Source organism: Xiphophorus couchianus, chromosome 13 (assembly GCF_001444195.1).
Source record: "Xiphophorus couchianus chromosome 13, X_couchianus-1.0, whole genome shotgun sequence".
In the NCBI taxonomy this organism is placed as follows: domain Eukaryota; kingdom Metazoa; phylum Chordata; class Actinopteri; order Cyprinodontiformes; family Poeciliidae; genus Xiphophorus; species Xiphophorus couchianus.
This window is the reverse complement of record NC_040240.1, coordinates 27,221,373-27,239,968: the sequence shown is the minus strand read 5'-3', so window position 1 is coordinate 27,239,968 and position 18,596 is coordinate 27,221,373. Positions and strand designations below refer to the sequence as shown.

General features: G+C 37.6%; 1 protein-coding gene across 3 annotated transcripts; it reads right to left on the bottom strand.

Annotated features, from left to right (window-relative positions):
- Positions 1 to 128: 128 nt before the first annotated feature.
- Positions 129 to 12,079, bottom strand: atat1 (alpha tubulin acetyltransferase 1). 3 transcript variants are annotated; one of them, XM_028036915.1, is made up of 12 exons: positions 11,722 to 12,079; positions 11,107 to 11,167; positions 10,766 to 10,857; positions 10,102 to 10,159; positions 9,908 to 10,021; positions 8,506 to 8,607; positions 7,996 to 8,041; positions 7,094 to 7,162; positions 5,768 to 5,981; positions 2,656 to 2,741; positions 1,200 to 1,254; positions 129 to 538 (listed from the first exon to the last, which is right to left on the bottom strand). In XM_028036915.1, the coding sequence occupies exons 1-12, from the start codon at positions 11,811 to 11,813 to the stop codon at positions 226 to 228; spliced, it is 1,302 nt and encodes a 433-aa protein (XP_027892716.1). In that variant the 5' UTR covers positions 11,814 to 12,079; the 3' UTR covers positions 129 to 225. The 3 variants fall into 3 exon arrangements, with proteins under 3 accessions (XP_027892716.1, XP_027892718.1, XP_027892719.1); XM_028036917.1 differs by lacking the exon at positions 7,094 to 7,162; XM_028036918.1 differs by lacking the exons at positions 129 to 538; positions 1,200 to 1,254; positions 2,656 to 2,741 and adding an exon at positions 3,732 to 4,052.
- Between the last annotated feature and the right edge of the window lie 6,517 nt (positions 12,080 to 18,596).

The following is an 18,596-nucleotide window of genomic DNA, read 5'->3' as shown; positions in this document are numbered from 1 at the left end:
AAGTATTTTGGCTTCACTGAAACTGAATTTAAAGTAAAACTGTTACAGTATAGTATCATGGAAGTGTGACTGTTCAGTTGTCACAGATTCAAAACTGCACTCCACACTCAACAACCGACTCAGAAACATTGGTTTGGAACATTCTGCTTAATTTAATACCGTAGTCCGGCTTATCCATGTGTGGCTACTGTGTTTATCTTGGTCATCCATGTTAGATGTTCCTGATCACCAAGGGCGGGTGCTTCTGTAAACCTGATTCTGCTTGACCCACTGTGCAGTGGAGTAGTTTCCTCCCACTGCCCATGACCAGTCTGGCTGTTTTCTGATATGATCTTTCTCTAGAGGTTTGTGGTTGCCTTCAGATGAGCTCTGTTTATTGTCCAACACTTTAGTCTTGTCTGACGTTGCATGGGACTCAGCGGCTGAATCCAGGTGCTTCTTTGTGCCATCTGTGGTAGTCAGGCTGTAAACATCATCACTCTGGGGTCCAGGCGGCGCTCCCAGGCCAGGCTGGGCTCTCTTCAACAGAGAGACAATACTGGAGTCATGAGGGCAGAGGGAAAACAAGCAAGAATGAATGTTTGATGAATATTTGCATCTGACAATTTCAATTAGATAACTGCCTCAGCCTAAATGTCAGTAAAATCACTTTTACAAATTCTGTATTTAATAACCTTATTGAAATGATGGGAGATGTGAGGAATGCTCCTTTAAGCTCTCAGCCAGCTGAAGGGTGTGTCAGTGTCTGGCCTTGAAGGCAGGCAGAGACATGCCAAGAGCAAGACACAAACATTCCTTCAGGAGCTTGAGCTGTAGCCTTAGCCTGTTTACGTTTTGCTATGACTGGAGCGCCACAGATGCAGATCTGTTTGCTGCAGCCAAAGTCACCAGCAAGGTGATAGCAGCCCAAGCTTAGCCACCAGCACAAGACCTGAATTTATCATTGACTGCAAATAATAGGGAGGGTCTAAACCACAGTTTAACACTGTCCGTCCTTATACCTGACTTTAGCTATAAGTGTCCAAACTTATTCCACACAAAAACGGCAGTCTTTTTCTGTTGACATATTTTTTGCCAGATACATTTTCTTTGCACACAGTTTTAGTCACTCAGTCTAATTTACTGTCTTTATCTAGCCAACAGTCAGAGCTGTAAAGTACTGTAAATGTCCACTCAGTGGTGTGTGAATACTTGCCAACCTGTGTTCGTTTTTCCAACCCAGTGCACATGTCTGATCTCCCATTGGTGTCCAACCTGGAGGCAGTGGGTATTTACACATCAGGAGGCTGAAAACTCTGGAGGACCAATTCTGACAACTTATATAAGTTTATACAAGCGTTTGTTCTTTTTACATTGCCTCATCTCTTTTTTTTAACTTTTCCTTATGCATTTCTGCCTCATTATGCAAATGAGCAGGGCGGTGCCTGTTGGTTGGTCAGCATTAAACTATGCTTGGCATCAAGAGGTGGCCAGCAGTTTATCAGCTGAAGCTTAGCAACTTTATTAGAAAATAATGCTACAACTCCTGACTCAATTATTTTTTGTGTGGACGCTCAGATAGAACGTGTGTTTCAGTTTCATGGACTCAAAGATTCACCGTTACATTTTTCATAGTTTGGATGAAGCGGCCACAGAAGTTGAAGCTTTAAGACCCCGCCCTCCTCATTTGCATAATGAGCCAGAAATGCATAAGAAAAGTAAAATAAGACGAGGCAATGTAAAACAAAACAAACGTTTTTGCGTTGTATAAGGACAACACAAAAGAAGACATATATTTCTTGACAAAAACATGTGTGTGATAAAAAGGAAAAACAACATATATATGTATTTACTGTATGCTTCTATTTTTAATTATGTCAGAATTAGTTCTCCATAGGAAACCACCAGTAGGTCCATTACACATTGTACATGTAGTTTTCTTTTTCCACACAGGGAGTCACTAAGAGTGACTCTAATGTGCAAAGTTGCTTGGACGAAAATAAATTAACTTTAACAAAAACACTTCACACCTTCCAGCCTCAAAATCTAAAGGCCACAAAAAATGTTACAAGTATTTACATTCCATGCTATTGAATTGTTGGAAGTATAGCTTTTTTAGACACATGATCAGTTACTGAAACATTTAAACTCAATCAGGGTTCAAGTATTCAAAAGGTTAGCCCAAAATTCCCAAAACAAAAAGTAGGAAAAGAGATTCAGTTCTTTTTGTTCACCTCACAAATTTGCTGAGGAGCACTTGAGGCAAGGGTTTCCAGAAGATCGGTTTTTCAAAACTTATCAAGTCCTAAAACATTCCCAATGAAATTTAGGTGAGGGAAATTTGCCAGATGGTGCAGCAAAGGGATGCTATTCTACTAAATCTCTTTCTCAAACATAAAAATTCTGATGTGCGTTTCTGAGGACACACAGGTCTTTACAGGCTGTGTGGTTTTTGGTCTCATCCAGAAAAGATTATCACTGATTCTGGACCAAAGACAATGACGTCTGTCTTTTCTGCATGAAGCGGAAACAAATCCTAATCTATTCACTCATGAATAGTTTGGATACAATAACTCAATGACTATAGAAACCTGAAAACCTGGATTTAATGACTAAAAATCTCCTGTAAGTAAAACTGTTTACACTCAACATTTCAAATGGCTAATCAAATCTTACTTGAGTTTCTGTCCAGGAGTCCAGCATGTCTGATGTCCATGTGTCGACTGTACAGGTTGGATCTGGCAACTAAACCCTTTTCGCTACTGGAGAAAAGTGCACAGAAACCAATGATACAAACAGAACAGAAATGGTGACAAAAAGCCAGGAAAAGCAAGTGAACTAAGGGATGGGGGGAAGCCAAGCAAAAATAAACAAATGATAAGAATAAAAAAATAACTCAAATGTACAAAACTGAAAAAAACAAAGGTTCAAACATAAGCTCAGGTAATTATATATATCTATATATATAGATATATATCTATCTATAGATATATATCTATAGATATATATATATCTATATATATATATGCGTATATATATATGTGTATATATATATATATATATATGCATATGAGTCTGATTACTTTTATGATCTTATGAGAATGTACCCTGAGAACTTTGGACAGTCTCTGATGACACACTCCTTCAAAGTTGCATGGCAGTGACAGGGTTAGTGGTCCTTTAAAAAGATCATTAAAAGTGGGTTCCAACTGTGATCACACTTTTCAGTAGTCCTGCAAATGATTTCTATGGGGTGGTAAACAGAAGTCTCTCCAGACTTCAGACAAGATATGTGTCTTGTATACAACTATGCAACATTGAACCAGATCTTTGTCATTTCAGAGTTCCTGAGGTAGTTACTGAAGTTTGGTTGTGATGTACATAATTAAACCTGGAGAGGGTTTATACTGTGTCTCATACAAAATGATTAATTTTGTATGTCTTGCTGCAGAAAGGAAGGTCCTAACCAACAACTATGTCTGTATGATTGGCACCATGTCCAGCTTGCTCCATATGTGGATTGTACTAAGCCATCGGTGCCCTTACTGTTTGTGGTGTAAAGGTGTAATAGTGGAGGGAAAGAGGAGCCTAGATTTAAAACCTCAGGGTCTAGTTTTGTGTTGCTGCAGAGAGAACAGATTTCTTTGGGACAACAAATAAGGGATGAATCAGGCTTTCCTTCCTAAACTTGTTACCTCAGAGAATTAATCCTCAACAAGCAGACACCAACTTTTAAGGACAAAAAGAAGAAGCAATCTGAAAAAAAAGATTTTATTTCATTGATACAAGTTCATGTGCATTTGAGTTAAAACCAAAATCCTATCTTAGAATTTAATGGGTTAAAAAAGACAAGCAGAGTTGGTTCACTGTACTAAACTTAGAACTGAAATCAATTTGGAAATTTGTCATTCTATTCAGGTGAAAGTCATATCCTTATTCTAAAACCAGCAGCTTTTCTATTCCTAATCAGGAAAAAAACAGCATCAATATCAAGCTAAGACAGTGGAGCGGTTGTTTGAAACAAACATCAGTTCCAGGGTTAATTAAAACCCAGCTGAGATCTACTGAGGGAACTGTCGACGAATTACCAGACAGACATGGAAATGGTGTTAAAAAGAACAAAGTATGTAAAATGGGTGAACAAAAAAACAATAGAAGACAAAAGAGAGAAAGAGATACACTATTACTAATCAGTTATCAATTATGACAAACAAAGTGATCAGTGACCAGTCTCTATGCAGATCTACATAGTGGACTAGTGGAAAACCAGATTAATGGAATGAATTGTTTCCATCTTCAAATCCAAACCGAGAAGCTTTTTAGTCAAGATTTATCCAGGTGCCCATAATGTCACATTATAAATCCTAAACATCAAAAACACAAAACTGGCAAATCCAGTTCTGTTTATCTATGTATTTAAAATATAAAGCCTTGTTTATTATGAAACAGGTATCTGTTTGGATCAGTTTGATTGGTGCATGTTTTCCAGCAATGACTCTTCGCTGTATGTGCGACGGAGCATGAGTCTTTGTTAGAGCATTGAGTCAGTGGCCTCCTATCCATAATATGTGACCCAAAAACAAATGCACTAGTAATGTTCCCAACCTTATAAAGCCTCTGCATACTCAGCTAGAATTCAATCTCTTTTCTAGAGCAGCAAAAAAAACCGTTTGTCATTATGTTACAGTCAAGCCTACCCTAGGGATAATAAATGTTTTCATGCCACACTCACCCAAATTTAAATACTACTGAGAATCTGACAATATTTCATAATTTAAATGTACTATTCACTGGCTCCACCATTCTATGACCCAATTATCCAAACAGCTGAAAGGAGTTAATTTTATTGTTTTAAGTTGCAAAACAATTTTCAAGTTTAGTTTATTAACTAAATCAGTAACATTTAATCAAGACTGCTCAGTCTGTGAGATTCTCAACACACAAAAAGTGCAAATGATTCACTGGCAACTGACAACAACGGCACAACAACAAAAAAAAATCAAAACATTTTCACACAAAGAACAGAACATTCAGTCCGTTGCAGTATTACGTTTTAAGACTTGATGTTCCAGGTGCATTATAAACAGCTGGTAGATTAGCTAATCTAACACCACGGTGGGTGATTAGTTCATTTCAACACCTGCTCTACAGGTGATCTGTCAGAGTTGGTGTGTTTTTTTTTTCTTATTTTGCAACAGAACCGAAACACAGAATTTCACATAATATCTACATGTTAAGGTTGTCAAAGTCAGATAACTGAACTACTTGCCTCTCCCTCGCTATTTTTTTCAAAATTAAAAAAAAAAATCGTACAACTGGAGGATCTGAATGTCAGTAATGAGGAGAAGGTAAGGGGAGGGACACCAAACAGGCTAGGACTGCCTCTGTCTATAGTTTGCCTATAGATTTTAAACTGAATGGAAAGGTTATCAATATTTCTCCTTACAAAAAGAATAAATTATTGCTGTATTTGCTGCTTCTTACTCCTAACTTTTTTCTGGTTCAAATGTGACTGCAACATCCATCCAGATGTTGTCTTTACAGTATGTATGCAGAGATTATGAAAGCTATGCCCACATAAAAACATAATTTTATTGCAATCATCAACCTTTAATGAAAACACGTTTATGATCACTGTCTTATTGATCTATTCATTTGCTTTCTGAAACTATGTGTGAAGGTGTGAAAGGAACTTCATCGTATTTTGAGCCACAGTAATATATCAATAAAGTAATGGCACATAAACAGATAATGTAGAACAGAGTAATTGTGTGCATGCAGCTCTTACTTGCTACGTCTTGTCCTGCAGCAGTCCATCAGAGGTGAATGTGGGCTCTGCTCCCTGCTGTCTCCAGCAAACGCTGGATGTGTGACACATGGAAGCACCCTCCTGGGAGAGGAGCCCGCACTGGGAGACTGGGAGCACTGGGAAGATACTGAGCGGTGAGGAGACTGAGGAGCAGCAAATGGCCAAGGAAGTGTCCTCTGCTCTTGGCGTACCGCTAGAAAAGAAACAAAACAAAATTTATATTTTAAGCAAAAAAATATATCTGATTATGGAGAACTTGGAAAAACAGTGAAATAATACCTATTCAAGTTTCATGGCAAAAAAATAATCTAAACTCAAGTTAAAAGAAAAAGAAGGATTTCCGCAGTTGTTGTCTATGAAAATAATAAATAGAAAAAGCTGTGTGTAAAAAACAAACATTGTTGCTGCTTTCACAGGGTTTCACAGGGCAAATGCAGCAACACATCGAATATCAGCATGAGCAATAAGAGGGGGGTTTACTGCAGTTTACTGGATCATCACCAAGTATTAAAAAAGCCTAACCTGCTGTTTCCAATGTAGCAGTTATCAATTTGATTTTATAACTTGCTCTGTCAGGTGGTATAAGGTCACAATACACCATCAATGTTCCAATCTTATTAAAAAGCACTGAACAATGCAAACTTGTTTTAACTGCACAAAGTAGTGCTCTCTTATATAAATGACATTTTTTCTTATAGAGGGACCCCTTCAGTGAAAAAAAGTATTAAGCAACATAAATATTTTATGTTATATATATATATATAAGGGCTGCACAGTGGCGCAGTTGGTAGCACTGTTGCCTTGCAGCAAGAAGGTCCTGGGTTCGATTCCCGGCCGGGGTCTTTCTGCATGGAGTTTGCATGTTCTCCCTGTGCATGCGTGGGTTCTCTCCGGGTACTCCGGCTTCCTCCCACAGTCCAAAAACACGACTGTTAGGTTAATTGGTCTATCTAAATTCTCCCTAGGTGTGAGTGTGTGTGTGAATGGTTGTTTGTCCTGTATGTCTTTGTGTTGCCCTGCGACAGACTGGCGACCTGTCCAGGGCGTACCCCGCCTCCCGCCTGGAATGTAGCTGGAGATGGGCACCAGCAACCCTCCCGACCCCATTGGGGACAAGGGTGAACAGACAATGGATGGATGGATGGATGGATATATATATATATATATATATATATAGCTTTACACATGCATGATTCAATAGCAATGAGGAAATGGAATGGAATGGGCCTGCAGTATTCAAGAGATCTTCAATGATAAACTGAGCTTTTCAGCCAAAACTCATAGATAACTAAAATGATGGTTTACCTTCTCTTTCCATTAAAGAATAAGGCTTAATCTCTCCATCAGGCTTTTTTACTCTTCTCAACTGGGACACTGTAAAAAACATAAAGTACACTCAGCTCTGGATGGAAGGTAACATCTTCTTTTGTTCATAAATTAAGTTTCACTCTTACCAATAAGGCAAAAAGATTAAAATGCATAAACTGGCCAGTTAAAAACTAGACTGTTATTTTATAGCACTTTGACATTAACATGAAGTGCATTGTAAGTAACATGTTTATTATTATTACTATTACTATTGCAAATGTTGTTCCATCTACCCAATTTCATTAAGTGCCATTGGCATCTTCATACTTAAGTCAAACACCAGCAGTAGAAGAAGCTTCTGAGATGTACAACGCAAATGTTGCATGAAAAAAAGAAATTCTGGGCAACTGTGTATTATACTTATTCTACTCAAGTTATTTTTTTGTTCTTGATACAAAGTGCAAATAAAAAAATTGTAGTTAATTATAAGGAAAGAAAGGGAACAACATGATGAGGCTGAGGAACATGAGAAAATTAATAAGCTCCTCCTAGAAAGCTGCATGTTCTCTAATCTGTAAGGAAAAAAAATTGTACCTAGAAATTAGGTTAAAATTTATTTTATTTTTTTGGAACTGAAATTAAAGCGAAAATACATTTTGAGTTGTCACCAACTAAAGACCGTCTTACAGCAGAATGGAAAAAGGGAAAAAAAGTTCATTTTAATCATGGTGAACAAAGGTACATTTAAATAATAATAATAATAATAGAGTACATTGAAACAAAGATATACAGACAGAGGAGAAATTGAAAGCAAATGGGTTTGTCATATTTTGAAGATGGCTCTGCTCATGAGCAAAATGTAACAACTGCCATAAAAAAATAAAACGGTTAAAAATTACCTGCTCTTTTGTAGAAGAAGTCCTCAAAGGCAACAAAGTTATTGACCTGCACACAGTGATAAAAAAGTTACATCAAACAATAACAATGTTAATTCTGAGAACAGCACATTTATATCACAGGACACATTTAATGGGGCTTCCAGCAGCTGCCGCACAGCAAAACACCTCAGCATGTTCACCTCCTGAACTAAATCAGATTAACAAATTAGTTGAACTTAACTGTAAGTTTCAGAAATAGATTTATTTACTTGATCAGCTTTCTAGTTTATGGGGTTCTGCCAGATTATATCTGTGCTGTTATGTATATAATAGGCCTTCCCAACGCTTTTGCTGCTCTGCCTAATAAAACAGAAGCTTTAAAAATGGAAGAGTGATCAAGTGAAGGACTTAACGTGGAATAAAGATTAAAAAAAATCTTGTAAAAGTAACCTATATTTTATCTTATGTGGTTGTCAGAGAAAAGTAAAACCATAAAAGAGATATTCACAGGACAGACATGACATGTCTCACCTGAGGAACGCTCTGCCTCAAATTGTAATGCTTAGCCAGAAATGCCAGCAATTTGGTGGAAGGTCTGTCATATGCCAACAACACTGGCTCCACGTTCTGATGCTACAGCAAAGAAAAAATGGACAATAACAGTTAATCTGTAGCAGAAAACTATTCTACAATAATAATCAGAGGGATATCATTTTTCTTCAGATGTTTACATGCATTTACTTAGTTCTTGGTAGAACTGCGTTAAAAATGCATGATTTAGGTCAAACATAGATATACTTCCACAAGCTTCTCCGCACAGTTTTATGGAGTTCTGTCAGTTCTTTCTGACAGAACTGGTGGAACTGAGTCAGGTTTGTAGGCCTGCTTGTTAGCTCACGTCTTTTCAATTTCCTACTGCACAGAGATCAAGGCTTTGTGATGACCACCACAAGACATTTGACCTTGTTATCCTTACGCCTGTTTCCATACCACTTAGCTTGATTGTATCCTTGGTCTAACCATTGATCAAGCTTTAGTTTTCTAGCCTTTTTATTGAGATGCTCCTTTAATATTTTCCGCATTTATTTTGTAAAGAGCCCAGTCCCTCATGCAGCAAAATATCACACATTATGGTTCTGCCCCCCGTGCTTGACAGTACAAATGGTGCTCTCCGGTAATCTACATTATTTTTCTTATGACTTCTACAGGTAACCTTCCAGGTGCAGACAGATGAGTTCCACGGACTTCAGCTGTATTACCATAAGAACCGTAAAGTTTAGAAAGTCTGCAAAATATGTGCAAAACAAAATGTACTACCGTTAGGGTGGTAAATGGTGCACAGTTGAAAAACATTCAATCAGTGATCCAAACTGCGGTCCGTTTGGTGACCACCACTATAGTGTGAAGTTAAGTCTTCCACATAAATTATAAATAGCAAACAGTAAACAGTCCAAGTCCAACTCACGAGAATACATGCAATTCAACACAGTGTGAGTCAGTTGCAGCACACAAAAAGATTTAAGTATTTAGTTACAGTATAAATGCATCAGACAGCCATAGTTAGTGTGTATGTTCTTCTCCAGCTGGAAAAAGAACATACACACTATCCAACCAACAAAAGGATTTTACTAAACAAGATGATAAACTTTTCTTCCACTTCATAAAGTGGAACTGTTAGCATTTCTGTCAGTGTCCCCTTCTGTGTAACCCTCTCTTTGAGACTGTTTTTTTCTCATTCCTGTTGAAAGTGATTTTGTTTGACCAATATTTGATCACCTAACCATGTCTATTTTAAATAAGTCTGGAACAACTAGTTGCTAATTAGGATAGAGAATAAGACCTGTTGATCCCCCTGCTGGCTCACATGCATCATTACAACTCTTATTCATATTTTATTACCCGATTTTTATGGTGAAATATCTAAAAGCTTTACCTGTAACATAAAATTGAATAGTTCTAGCCCATAGCCATGTCGCTGTAAGTTTTCTGCAATGTAGAAATCCAAAACACACAGTGGCTCTACTTCGATGTGCACACCATTTCGATCCTAAAACAAATAAGAGTTAAAGAACTGTGATTTGGAATAAGAAAATGAATAACTGTATCAAAATAAAGTTACAGACTCACAAGCAGAAATAACTTCTTGTAGCCAACCTTCAGAAATCCCACAACCACACCCCGTCCTCTGTGTGTAGAATACATGAGAGAGCTCTTTTAATGTAATTAACATCATTTTACAACATATTACACACATATACCATAAGTAGCCAACTGTTCTAGCTGACCAAATATATCATCAATATGCAGAGCATGAAGTCATGACACCTGATCGCATCCTGCCAAAAATCATTTCCAAGGAGTGCTTTTTCCTTTGCAATATTATAAACACTGATCCTGATAATTGTTCTTCAGAATATCTAAACTGTAAATAGTATTTATGAAATGTATATTTTTCCAGCTAGGAAAGCCAAGATATTATAATGAATCTTCTGAGGAATGTTCTGCTTTATCCCGTTGGGATGGACAAAGCAGGAAAATATTAAGCTCTTGGAAAAGCTTCACCTGAATCCTGTTGAGATTATTCCCAGGGAGTCAATGTAACTACTTTAAATAAATTCTACCAGTTCTAATAAGTAAAAATAGAAATATGTTCTAAGACTTTGTTCAGACTGCAAGATTTGGAAGAAAGAAAATGAGTGTGGAAAAAAACACATTAAATTTAAATGTTATGAACATGTTAGTCCATGAAACAATAGTGGAAAGGGAGTGAAAGCAAGGAAGTGAGGTTTACCGGCTGCTCTCTCCGTCCTTCATCAGGTACAACTGATGCTTCTGGAACTGCAGCTTGGAAGCACTTGTTATAGGAGCTGGGAGGTCTTGTGCCTGTAGTAGCACCAAAGAATAAACATGATTGCATTCAAAAATGTTCAGAAACTTTGCTTTCCTTGGTCCATGTTAAGCATGGTGCATGCAGTGATACCAAACTACCTAGCAGCATATTTGCAGTGAATCTGTTGTCAATATGTGATGTGGAAAACCATTTTGTAAAAAATTAGAAATATTTGTTCATCAGAAGATCCTTTTACCCGATCAACCCCCAAACAACCCTCACACAAAAAAACAAGAACTCACCTTTGCTGAGGCTTCCCCAAGTTCATCAAGAACTGTTGCAATTTTGACCCGAAGATCTGGCCTGTGAAGTTCCACACAGCAAAACAAACATGGAGAAGCAGGATTCAGCTTCTATGCACCACAAATCTAGAATAAACTTCCAAAAACTGCAAAACAGCTGAAACACTGAGTTTCTTTAAATCAAGACAAAATCCGACCTTTTTAGAGTTGCTTTTGAACCATAATAAAATAAAAAAAACAACATTGACCAACATATTTGATGTGTATGATTTTGGTGATGGCACTCATTAAAAAATTAATGTTTCTTCTACTGTTGCCTGTATGGTGGTTTCTTTATAACTTTGCAATTTTGTAGTTTTATTATGTAAAGCAGTTTGAACTGCCTTGCTACTGAAATGTGCTATATTAAATAAACCTGGAGGGATGGATAGATGGATGGACAAATAAATAGACAGATAGATTTTAATGGTCAAGTTTCTGAGACCTTCAAGAACTGCTGACTACAGTCCAGACTTTAAAAGAAGGTGATTCAACAGTGATTTTCTGAAGCCAAGTGAGCAGCACAGATAAACGGAGCAGTTATTTGCGTAAACACATCGTCATGTTTTAACCTACTTTTCTTTAGATTGGCGACTTGCAACAAGATTCTGGTCCAGAATGGAGATCCTCTCAGAGAACAACTGATTAATGTCAAAAGGAAACTCCATGGCGCAGACTTGCTGATAGCTGTGATATACTACAGTGCAAGGCTGAAGGAGGTTAGCTAGATGAGAGGTTTCAGTCTCACTAAGCAACCACTAAATAATTTAGCGAGTTACTTCAAAGATATCCACCGCTTAACCGTCGAAACCGAAACACCACAACCATGTAAGACTCCAATTTCTAATTCTACAAAAAACTAAATAATGCTGTTTCATCTACAGGGGTTATTTACACCGCTACTTCATTGTGTCGCTAAGGTACAGCGTCACTCCCAGTGTTACCGTAATAAGCCGTAAGTTATTGAGAGCACGGTCCTTGTTCTATTTTTTGCAGACTTGCAATCAACATCTCCAAAGGGGCGTCAGAGCAAAACACAGTGTAGTTATTACCATGCATACAAAGTAATGCACAATTTCATAAAATTAACTTCTTTCTTAGTAATTCTACTAAAAATTGTAAAGGAGCAGAAAGTTCTGGTTTTACGGTAAATGGATAACAGGAAAAGGATAGCAACCCAGGCGGTGATCGATTCTTAGTTCATTTAGAATGTTTTAAAATCTGCGCACAAGACCCAAATGATGCATCCATTTCATGCCAACACAATGGGCTTTTGTCTCTTTCTACTTACAGGCGCACTGTAAGCGAAATATTTCACAATAGCCCTTTTCTTAATATATTTTGTTCGCATTTAAAAACAACAACAACAAAAAACATGTCTACTTTATTTTTTATTCCTGTTAATAAATTTTGGTTATAAATCTTGAAATGCTCAAGTAGGATATGCTTTATTCGAATATAAAACGTGAAAGCTGTAATTTGCTCTACTTTTATTAGGGCTCCGGTTCCAGTCAAATCTCACTCTAAGCATGAAAGACAAAGGAACCTTGTTTTGAAAAGGGCTGTCACACAAAGGACACACACACGCTCTCTCTCCCTCTCTCCCTCTCACACACATTATGGTTTAATGTTCTTGATCCTACATTGTAGGCCTCAAAGTTGCCACAAGGTGGAAGCAAATTAAACTAAAAGAGTAGGTTACAATGTCAGTTTTAGGGTTTTAGTGTATAAATGAGTTGGTCTTTTCAGGTTTTAAAATACAAAAAAAGTCTCCATTGCAAAATGCTATTATAAAAAAGAGTAAACCTAACTGGCAACGTTGTTAATTATATTCTCCCAAAAAATCCCAGATAGGTGCATAGTTTTTCAAAACTTTTTTCTTTAGTTTGCATTATTGTTTGTATTCTGATTATTCCTGGGTTGTGTATTTTGTGTTAAATAAACCAGGGACACTGCACAGCTTTTGCATTCGTCAAGGATTTGGATTGTTTACACCAAGACTAAATTGTTTTGATTACCTACAATATATATATCTAGAATACAGGCATCAAATTAACATCTAATTGTGTGTTAAACTGAAATCTAACAAAGGTCTATTTTAAACTGCAGATCATTCAATGTCTGTTATTACCCGTCCTACTGCCTCCTACTGGCTTGTTTGTTCCAGAGAGTTTCCATGAGAGATTGATGAGCTTATTTATCTGAAAAATCCTGTACGCCTTAAAACCCTGCTGATGGAGAGGAGGAGCTTTGGATGGTCAGTGTATTGTGAGCTGCAGAACTCTGAGTGGCTCAACTTGGTATCAGTCCAACCTTTATTATGGGCAAAACAGGAATCCTCCCTGAAGCCACAACCCATTTTAATACTTAAGGATAAGGAATTTAATTTAGATTCTGAAAGTATACAGAATTGGATTGGTAGCTATAACAACAACATTTAGATAAAAACAGGTGGATCAAAGATTTGGATGACATAATGGGAGTTGTGTTTATGTTAGGTTTAAATTACCTAAACACAGACACAAAGAAGAGACAAGAGTCAGAACTTAAGTTTTACATGCAGGGAGAACACAGTTGAAACCCAGTTACAGATTTCGGCCTATGCTCTGAAGTTTCAACTGAGTCTTTCCCTGCTTTTATTAGAATTAGGGTCTCCCTAGTTACATGTCAGTGTGCAGCCCAGAAGGGAGGGGCAACAAAAAACAGCTGCACACTCACATGAACACAACTCATTCATCCAACCTTCAAAAGCATATTTCATAAGATAAGAGTGCCAGTTTGCAGTTTCTCTAGGCCATCACCGCTGGAACGTCTCGTTCATGGTACCCTCCTCTTCACTCCTCAGCAGGCTCGGTCCCACAGTTTCCTGCAGACGTCTCTCACAAAACAGACATAAATTCCAACAGTCCTCAAATATAATGATTAGTATTTATATAGGTTATTTTAATTCTATCAGTTTATTTTTCCAAAATTTTCTCAAAGTAATGTACATGAGAAATGTTGGCAATACTATTAATACAATGTCAAAAGGACGTTAGATCACGCATTCATTTATCCAGATTTAAGTTCATCATCGCAAAGTAACATTCACTCAGAGGGGAGATATTCTACAATAGAACACTGTACAGAATACAAATGGGGATTGAAGTAATATTTTTGTCTATACCAGTACATATTGGTATAAATGAAAACTGCAAAACATTGAAATATTGGCATGGAAATTAATTTCAGTATATAAGAAGTTAAACGGATCATCAAACAGAAGGTGAAGGAAAAGTGGCAGAAGTAACAGGAAGAACAAAAAGGAAGACACAATGGAAAGTAGATAAGATGAGAGGTGGTGGTGGTGGGGGAGGGGGGCAGGAGAGAAGATATGGTAGACTCACATTTGGTCACCCTGAACAGCACATTTAGAATGGGGGGAAATAACACAAGAAATTGTGGACTTTAGCATGAAAAGACAGTTGAACTGCACATTATGTTATACTGTAAGAAATACAATGTTGCCAGTCCTGCAATGGAGTGGTGACTGGAGACCTGCCTTTGACCCGTTGACCACTGGAGACAGGCATCCTGCAAGGATCAGCATGTTAGATAATGGATGTAACAAATATGACAAGGAAAGATACTGTATATTTCTATTCAAAACCTTAAAAATATTTAAGCAATGAAACCATTCTGAACTATTTGCAGCATTAGAATACCAAATAGGATTTTCAGGCAAAGACTAATTTTAATGGTTCCAAGTTGACAGTAAAAGTGGAAACCATTATTCATTATTATCTAACAGTTATTGTTAGTATTATTGATACAACGGTTGATGAACATTTATCTGACTTCCTGAACAGGTATGGGGAAATTATAAAACCCTGAAAATAGATGACCAACAAAAATGCCATTGTAGAGTAAGAGAATGGATCTGCTTTGACAGCACTTGAACCTTTACTTCCTTACACACCCAAACCAAGTCTCTTATCAGATCAGAGCCCTGTCAAGCGAGTTTGTATCTGATATCATAGACTGATCCACCCACTGATTTTTCTGTGAACTGCAAGAAATTGCCTAATTAGGTGAGAAATCTTATAAAGCTGTCCTCCATGAGCATCTGTCCAACTGCTCTCAATCAGTCATAGGCAACCCTGAGACACAAAGTGACCTAATGAGCCCAGTAGCCAGACCAACACAAGAAAATTACCAACTTTTTCAAAGTGAAAATTTAGAACAGTCTTAAACTACTCTAAGCAACTCTGACTCTGACTCAGTCAACCAACCTCAACCTAATCTGTCCTCCAACCTGCCACAGGGATGTGTGATGCAAAAAGTGATCGTAGAGGATACAGTCCGCAATAAAGCTCTTGTTTCACAGATAAGTGCCTCTTTTTGTTTGAGGCAGTTTTCAGGCAAACTGCATTGTCCTAGTCATGAGGCTGATTTCAATACTTTGCGCAACAGCTTTCAGCATACTCCTCTCTAAAGCTTAGAACAGAAGTGGTGCTATCCCTAGTGAAGCAGACCTGACACCTTATGCATCTGCTTCACTGGGGAAGTGAGTGTTGGGATAATGCTTCAGCTCAAAAACAAAAAGATAAACCACCTTCATTCACTGAGCTACTGCTATAGATGTGAGTTGCAGAGGACAATCATATTGCAAAAGAGAGCAGAATGAAAAAACACTTTGCTGCTGTCAGACCAAGAGTAGCCCCTTGCACTATTGCTGCAACCTCTGACCTCTCTGAGCCGACTGTGCAACAATCTGCATCTGTTCTAATGTAGAAACATTCTAACATAATTAATATGCTGTTTTCTGTAATCATAAACCCATGTGTAGAAAATAACTAACAAAGTTCTGGGTCAAACACTCAACTAATGTGGAAAATGAAAATGTAAAAGCTCCATGGTTTACTTCAGAATGAAACAGGAAACCACTGATTTCAGAGTTTCCTGTTGTCTTGTTTCATGCAGATCATAGAAACAACAGAATCACCCCACCTCTCACTTTCCTACTCACTGAAGAATCTAAGGTCTTACCAAACAGGTAAAGGATTGGAACTTTAACAGAAATCCTGTGTCACCTTGTTATACAATTACCTGCACAATGCTGGTACTTTCTTTTATTCCCAAAAGCATCACATCATGCTTTTTCAAATACATATGGGTTAAGGGGGATTACTGAAATATGTATAAATATAATTAGTTGTTTTTAGCCCTGCGACAACCTGTCCAGGGTGACCCCGCCTCTCGCCCGGAACATTAGCTGGAGATAGGCACCAGCAGCCCTCCAGACCCCACTAGGGACAAAGGTGTTAGAAAATGGATGGATGGATGGATGGATAGTTGTTTTTAATACATAGTTTTAAAGAGATCAGATTAAGAGATTCTTGCTCTTTTTTACTGTAAATTAAATTATTTCTGTTTCACACAAAATTCTAGAACTGAGAAAGGACAATTCAGTGTTTGCTGTCAAGAGATAACAGAGACATCTATGCAGTTTTAGTAGTTTTTTTTGGGTGGGTGAGGGGGGGGGTGTAAATATAACCATTAAGATCTCATTAAATCATTATTTTATTATTTTTCAGCTTTTGTTATATATTAGAAAATATGACACATTTCTTGACAGCAGTCAGCTTCTGTCTGACTGCTGCCACAGAACTGAAGAAGTCTTGTGACTTTTGCAGAGGAATCTTCAAAAAGTCTCCCCTAACTGTTTGTGCTGGTTTACACAAACATTCATGTGTAGTTTGAACAAACCCTGAAAGTTTCTCAAGCAATCTCTTATGAAGTCCTACTACACATGAAAAGAGTTTGTGGAAATAAACATACACATTGTCAATTTTGTCTTTTTCTTATGACTTACACATTGATGAAATATATGTTAGATCAAACTGACTTCTGTTTCATTACTAATCATATTAAGATTTAAGTATATTGGACTGGATGTCGTTGGAGTTGACATAACTGAGTTCTATGTCATTTGAATTCCTTGAAGCCAGTTTACTTCCTGTGTAAGGAAGTCAACAAATGATTCACTGTCATCTGGGCCATTATTAGCCCTGATATCTCATCTGGTATCTTGTGGGTGAAAAAAGTTGATACTATGGAGAAAAGCTTGACTGCCAAATTTATAATTCTGTGAGAAGCCTGAGGACAGATGTATAATTATTATTATGTCATCACTCTAATGATTATCTGCCTTATAAAGCTGCTGTCACCTTATGGTTTTGATCAGAATCATATTTTTTTGCTCTTTATTATTTCAAAGAGAATAAAATCTTGCAGGAAACACTTGGGGTTTTCCTTATCTGCACAGAAGTCTACACTGACCTGAAACCTTTCTTTGTCTGCTTTTATGTGGTTGGCATTGTTTCATGGTAAATGATTCATGACTGATTCCCCTGAATTGTCATTGGCAATGAGTACAAGGAATAAAATGTAAAATCCCTTAACCTGAATTAAAAAGGGCAACGTCACTCTGACCAATGAGGGTGTAGGATCAAAGAACCATTTTTACCTAGAATACCTCAGAGTTTCATTCAAACACTTTCTACATTTGAATTCCTGTTTCTCAAGATCCAGAGTTGCTTAAGCAAAGCAAAACAAAAGAAATGTATCATCTTGGAAGTTTTTGAGATTTTTGTTTTTTTTCTGTGCTTGAATATTTATCTGTGCTTAATTTTTTTGTTCGGTTTCTGCTTAGTTTATTTTCTTATTAGATTAGTTTACAGAATAGAATAGAATGGACTTTTCCCTCCAATGGGAAATTGTAGCACTGTTGCCTTGCAGCAAGAAGGTCTGGGGTCTTTCTGCATTAAGTTTGCATGTTCTCCCTGTGCATGCTGGGTTCTCTCCGGGTTCACCGGCTTCCTCCCACAGTCAAAAAACATAATTGCTAGGTTAATTTCTCTCTCTAAATTTCCTAGGTGTGAGTGTGGGTGTGCGTGGGTGTGTGTGTGTGTGTGTGTGTACATGGTTGTTTGTTCTGTCTGTCTCTGTGTTGCCCTGCGATCGACTGGCGACCTGTCCAGAGTGACCCAGCCTCTCGCCCGTTGACAGCTGGAGATAGGCACCAGCACCCCTCCTAACCCCACTAGGGACAAAGGTATAAGAAAATGGATGGATGGGCAAATTAAATTGTTGATTTTCCGAGTTAATGTTTAAAGCTCCAGTTTATTCTCCAGCTTCTTCCTGTAGCTACACCTCAATAACTCCCTCGTTCCCTAAAGGCTCTTTTGTTTTGCTTAACAGTTCCTTTGGTGATTCAGGGTTTGTTAATTGGGAAGCATCTCACTGTTCTGGTGGTTCTGTCCACAGAGAAGTTTATGTAGTCAGTCACACACTCAGTCATGGCATTGATGTCATCTCCATGTGGCTGGCAGAGAGTAACCCAATCAGTTGCTTTAAAATAAGCCTTGAGTTGCTCTTCTGGTTCCTGTGACCAGTTCCTAACAACCATC

Coding starts and splice junctions, on each gene's coding strand:
- atat1 (XM_028036915.1), bottom strand. CDS start 11,813: ATGGAGTTTCCTTTTGACATTAATCAGTTGTTCTCTGAGAGGATCTCC. Junction 7,163..7,995: donor CTTCTTCTACAAAAGAGCAG/GTAATTTTTAAC, acceptor TGTTTTTTACAG/TGTCCCAGTTGAGAAGAGTA. Junction 539..1,199: donor GGTTGGAAAAACGAACACAG/GTTGGCAAGTAT, acceptor TCATGACTCCAG/TATTGTCTCTCTGTTGAAGA.